Source organism: Rhododendron vialii, chromosome 2a (assembly GCF_030253575.1).
Source record: "Rhododendron vialii isolate Sample 1 chromosome 2a, ASM3025357v1".
NCBI classification, from domain to species: Eukaryota; Viridiplantae; Streptophyta; class Magnoliopsida; order Ericales; family Ericaceae; genus Rhododendron; species Rhododendron vialii.
The window spans coordinates 22,408,383-22,414,091 of NC_080558.1; the positions used below are offsets into that span (position 1 = coordinate 22,408,383).

General features: G+C 34.7%; 1 protein-coding gene across 2 annotated transcripts; it reads right to left on the minus strand.

The window, feature by feature from the left end:
- Nucleotides 1-2,749: 2,749 nt before the first annotated feature.
- Nucleotides 2,750-5,290, minus strand: LOC131315875 (transcription factor TCP4-like). Of its 2 annotated transcripts, none has more exons than XM_058345095.1 (2): nt 4,052-5,290; nt 2,750-2,902 (listed from the first exon to the last, which is right to left on the minus strand). In XM_058345095.1, exon 1 carries the CDS (start codon nt 4,946-4,948, stop codon nt 4,085-4,087), a length of 864 nt encoding a protein of 287 aa, XP_058201078.1. In that variant the 5' UTR covers nt 4,949-5,290; the 3' UTR covers nt 2,750-2,902; nt 4,052-4,084. The 2 variants fall into 2 exon arrangements, with proteins under 2 accessions (XP_058201078.1, XP_058201077.1); XM_058345094.1 differs by lacking the exon at nt 2,750-2,902 and adding an exon at nt 2,925-3,151 and having other exon boundaries at nt 4,052-5,288.
- Between the last annotated feature and the right edge of the window lie 419 nt (nt 5,291-5,709).

Here is a 5,709-nt window from a genome sequence, read left to right on the forward strand (position 1 = left end):
CTTAGAATTAATGAGTAAGGGAAAATCTACCATACTTCTTGGTGGTAGGTACGGCTACGGAAAAAGTAAGTACGTCGAACGGAGTAACTTCCTACGGTGAGCTTCCGGTAGCTTCGAAAGAGAAATGTTTCTCTTGAAACTAGATCTTGACTATACTACTAAACTTTTTGGATCGAAAGGGTGGTCAAGTGGCGGTTTAGTGGCAGTTTTGGATGAGTTTCTTGAAGAACTTCAAGAATACTAAGAACAAGGAAGAACAAAGTAAGAACTCAAGTATTTCTAGAGAGAGAAGTTGGAAGGTTGGAAGGTGTAAGTTAAATGGTAAGGATGGGGTGCTATTTATAACAAAAGTCTTGGCTATTACCTAAGGAATAAAATTTTTCCTAACAATTATTGTCCAATGATTAAGATTTTCCTAGAAAAATAATAGGCCAAAAGGTACATGTACCCATATATAAATATATTTGTGTACTTAGAAAATCTTGTAAAATACTTTACAAGGTACTATATAATCTTTTAAGATTTTCAAGTATCCAATAAAAAAAATATAAGATCAAAATTTCCTAATAAACTAATCTAATAAGCACATGTTCCTATTATATTATTATATATATACACAAATGTCCAAGTTTTCAAATATAAATGTAGGTACTATTAGGTACCATATAATCCATCAAGATTTTCAAAGATCAAATAAAATATATGGCCAAGATTTTCTTATTAAAATAATTCAAGAAGTATTAGTACTTATATATTTATTAGTGTACTTAGAAATCTAAGAAATTAAATATTCACATATCTTTAATGCATATAAACACATGGGAAAATCTAGGAAGTGATTTATTTAATAAATTCTAGTAGTACTAGTTAGTAAGACTAATTTATTATCTAATGGATAATATTTTTCCTTGCATTTTTTGACCAATGGATAAAAGGAATAAGGTAATATATACTTGAATAATATTTAAAATAACCAAATGTCCTTTAGGCATGTGTATATAAGCCTATATACAACTATATATGAGTACTTTATCAAATTTAGCACAAAATATCTTTGATAGAAAATCTAGGTTTTCTATTGTCCAATGGATAAAAGTTTTCCTAACTTTTATTGTCCAATGGGTAAAGGTTCATCTATGGTTAGGAGATTGTAACTAGATGAATTGGTAGTTCGGTTTTTCCAACTAATCGGTTGAAAACTAATTCTACTTGCCGCGTAGGATTTCTAGACAAGAAATATAATTTAAGATTTTGTTTTATACACTAGGAAAATATACAAGTGTTTTTACAAGTACACTTATCTTTTGAAAATGACTAGATTGTCCGGTGCAAAGAAATATAATTTTATAAGTCTCAAATCTAGTTATGACAGATTATTAAAGTTAAAAAGAAATTTTAAAGGAAATTCAAGTAATTAAAATTTAAATATTTAACGAAATTTTTATTTACAAAAAAAAAAAATCAGGATCGTTACATCCTATAAACTTGATAATTACAAATTTCTTATGCAAAAAAGTGCTACCAAATGAGCATACTGGTATTGTCATAGGTTCATAGTTTAACCAAAACATATTTGGGGTTTGGAGCCACAGTCTTGCAATTTTCAACTAAAGAAGTGAAATTTCAGATTATTCAGATCAGCTTGCAGTACAGTTATGTACCGTTGTTTTGTTTACGGTTTTCGAAACTTGCGTTTTGGGAATAATTTGAAAATAACTGAGATTTAGAAAATATGAAGACAACGTTTTCCAAGTTTGAAATTATTTCCATGGAAAAATGATTTGGCCTTGAAAACTATGATTGTTTTCGTTTTCATATCTAAAAAATGTTCTACGGAACTGATTTTTAAGACAAGCCTTAGATTTGTTAATCGGCACGGGCACGACACGTTTGAAGGCGGCACGGCATGTCACAGGCACGATCTAATCCTGGCACGGCATGATTCAAAAAAGCACGGCACGACATGACACAAGAAAAAAGGCACAGCACAGCACGACACAACAAAAAAAGGCACGACACGACACGATTTAAAAAAGGCACGGCCTGACAGAGTACGATAAAGTAAAATGGCCTAGCACAAAATGCTTAAAGCATGTCACGACACGCCATGGCACGATAAAGGAAACAAGCATGGCACGGTTTGAAGCATGGTTGACAAGGAAGTAGAATGACATGGCACGGCACGACAAGCACGTTTGCATCAGCCAATACCCCTTTTTAATTTCCTAGAAAAAAAGACTTTCTTCTTTTGGTAAAACGACGATTCGAAAGAGACTTTCTCGGTCAAAGGAAGTTCGGACATTGAAAATGACAAAGATATATCAATAAGCCTAGACCTTGGGTTGTGATTTCACTTCAGTTGCCACTTTAATCATCAATTTGAAAAGCTCCATCCATTGTCGTATGTGGAGTGTTTGGACCCAGATTTTGGAAATGTGAAAGCAAAGATGTCCTTTGAGAAAGTAAATGGTCAGAAAATATTACTTTTTGTGATGAAAACCTGAAAATCATTGAAAAACAAAATGACGAGTACACTTTGTACTATTTAATTAAGACAGAGTTGTTCCCGCTATGATGCTTATGGTTCATATGATACGTTTATCTCCCATCACTACTTGATTGAACGCTTCGTAGAAGTAGCACTATAATCGATAGCTATGTCGAATCTCCCAATGTTTTGTACTCTCTCAAATGAAATGACTCTTTCTCTACGAAAATATGGAAAAACATTTTTTCTAGAAATTCCCTTAGAATGAATGGGGGACATGATGTTCATATACCAACTGATATGTCTCAGTATCAAATTTAATTTTTCCTCCTCAAATTCCTCTACAAATTCATAATTAAAATACAGATTTAGGTCAAATTTAATTGATCGACGTGCCTTAAAATTATTCCATTCCTGCAAAAACAAAAAAAATAAATAAAAAGAAAGCATAAATCTTGTCTTAAAAATTAAACAAAGAGACCAAAGTGCCAACCACTTTACACTTGAATTAAGAGTACTAGGGGGAGAAAATCCAACAAAGATTCAGCAAACTAGCCAAATCTACTGAAAATTTTGAAAAGAATGAAAAATCAAATAACATGATTTAACCAAGATCTTCTGATCCTTCCACTGGTTATGAATGCATACGACAGCTCCAATTTCCTGGAAATTTTCACAATGTGATCAAAGGGTGTTCGGGCTAAACAATTATTCGCCGACAGTTGGAATTTTTTATGTTTACAAATTCTTTTGTGAGTGTTTCGTTAATATTTTTTGGATTAATAATTCATCTCGACAAGAAGAATTAAAAATTTATAAAAAAAATATCCGCCGAAGTTGAAAAAAGTCCAAATAAAGAGACAATATACAATTGAAATTTTCAAACTTTTTTCATCTTTATTTGTGTGTGTGTGTTTTTGGACATAATTTTACAAGTTTTAGATTATTCTCATTGAGAATAAATATTTATCCAAAAACATTAACCCAAATCTAACAAATATTCGGTAACAAATATTACTCCCTCCGTCCTTTTTAAATGTCCTGCTTCGTAACTCCAACTTATTAAAAAGACATCATCATTATACCTTTCACATCAACTTTTTCCTTCACTTTCCCTACTTACCTATCATCATTACACTTTTATTCACTAACTTTTCAAAATGGAATTTACTTTTAGGGACAAAATAGACAATTCACCAACTTTTACCCACTAACTTTACAAAATGGACACTTATTAAGGGACAGCCCAAAATAGAATACTGGACTGTAATAAAGGGACGGAGGGAGTACTACTTATAAACCTTTAGGTTATGTTTGGAACGTAAGGAAATAAATTGAAAAGAAGAGAAGCAATTAAGAAGAAATTAATATGGAAAATTCGAGAGAAATTATAACGATTTATTATTATTTTTTGGATTTTCTCTTCACAAAGAGATTCTTTCCACAAGTTCCAAACACAGCCTTAGTTAAAATATGCACTGGGTGAGGTAAAAATTAAAAAAGAAAAAAGGGAAGATGAATTGAAACAGAGAGGCAAGAGAAAAATCTGAGTTGAGGGGTTACCATGTGGAAAAGGAATAACAACATTTGGTTTCACTAATTTTGATAATGTAGTAGTGAGGAGGCAGCAGGAGAAGTCTTGTTTGGAACTGGCTTACGCTTTTCCTCCCCTCCTTGAATCCCATGGGAAACGAAATACCCAGGAAACCCATCTCCAGTACTGAAAGGATTCGAAGACGGACCCACTTGAGGAATCTGATCATAATTTCCCAGGTTGGAAATCGGAGAGTTCATCAAATCAAGAAATGATGGAGAAAAACTGGACTGAAGGGTTCCCCCTCGAGAAAACAACTGGTCTTGGCCTGCAATGTTAGTAGTATTATGCAGCAAGTTGGAGTGGGAATTGGAATTCCAACTGATCATTCTCTGGGAATTTCCACTTTCCACTGCTTGGGACCAACTCATGGGTGGCGGCTGTGGCGGTGGCTCACTTGGGGAAATGGCCCTCAAATGGTGATGAAATTCATTGGAATTTCCCTCGTTTCGAAACCCAGATGAAGATGATGGTAGAAAGAAGCTGAAACTGTTAATGGGTGGTTTTAGTTGTTGTTCTTCATTCAAATGGGGCTGACTCTGATTCCCAATGCCATACCCCCAGTAGCGAAAACGCTCTGTTTTCCCCTGTTCTTGCTCTGGGTTTTGGCCAGCTGATTCGAGAGCATCGATGGCCGATTTGGCCTCCTTCATGAGCCAGTCGATGGCTTCGCTCGGCCGGTCGCAGCCGAGCCGGTCCTGGACGTCGTAGAACTGAATTGCTGTGTGAGCTGATAGACGGAGCCGCCGGTCCTTGGGACCCTTGGCCGTCCAGATTTTGCTGTGCCGGTCTTTTCTTCCGGTGGACCGGAGAATCCGGCCTCCTTGCAGGTCTGCTCGCTCTCCTCTTGTGCTCTTTAGCCTCATTCTCTCTGTAGTTTTGGCATGGCAGAGTTGTTTGGGTGCCAAATTTTGAGAAGAAGGTGGTATGGGGAAATGGGTTTCTTTGGATTGGGTGGGAAACCTCCTGTTTACTTGCTTTTCCACTAATGATTGATCCTGATGTTGATTTTGATCTTCTTCTTCATCATCTGAACGTGGGTGTTGACACCTTGGAAAATCCAGCTTTGAACTTCACTTTTTAGCTTAAAAAACAGTTGCTTTCTGAACCCTTCAACTCTTTATTGTGAGTCTGCGTGGGTTTTTTGCTTTACCCTTTCTGGTAACCTGTTTTTTAAACACTTTTGTCTCTACAAAAATTAGCGTATTGCCCGATCGATCGATGTATGGTGACAGAAAAAAATCAATAAGAACTTTTTCTCTGTTGTCTTGCGCATTAGAGTACATGGTTCTTGAAATTTACTCTCTTTTCTGGCAAGAGAAAAATAGAAATCCACAACAATAAAAAAAAAAAAAAACAAAGTAAATGAAGTTTTGTGGTCAGTATATGGTTCTTGAAATTTACTCTTTTTTCTCACATGGGAAAAATAGAAATACACAGCAATAAAAAAACAAAGTAAATGAAGTTTTGGCTAAAGTAAAGTTAGTCGACTACATAAAGTTTTAAATACCAACATTTTGCATTTACGAATTATAAATTTTGGCTAAAGTTTAAATTTTATTCTTTCATAATAATACTCCTTCCGTCTCTTTTTAAGTGTCCTGCTTCGTAACTCTAACTTACCCAT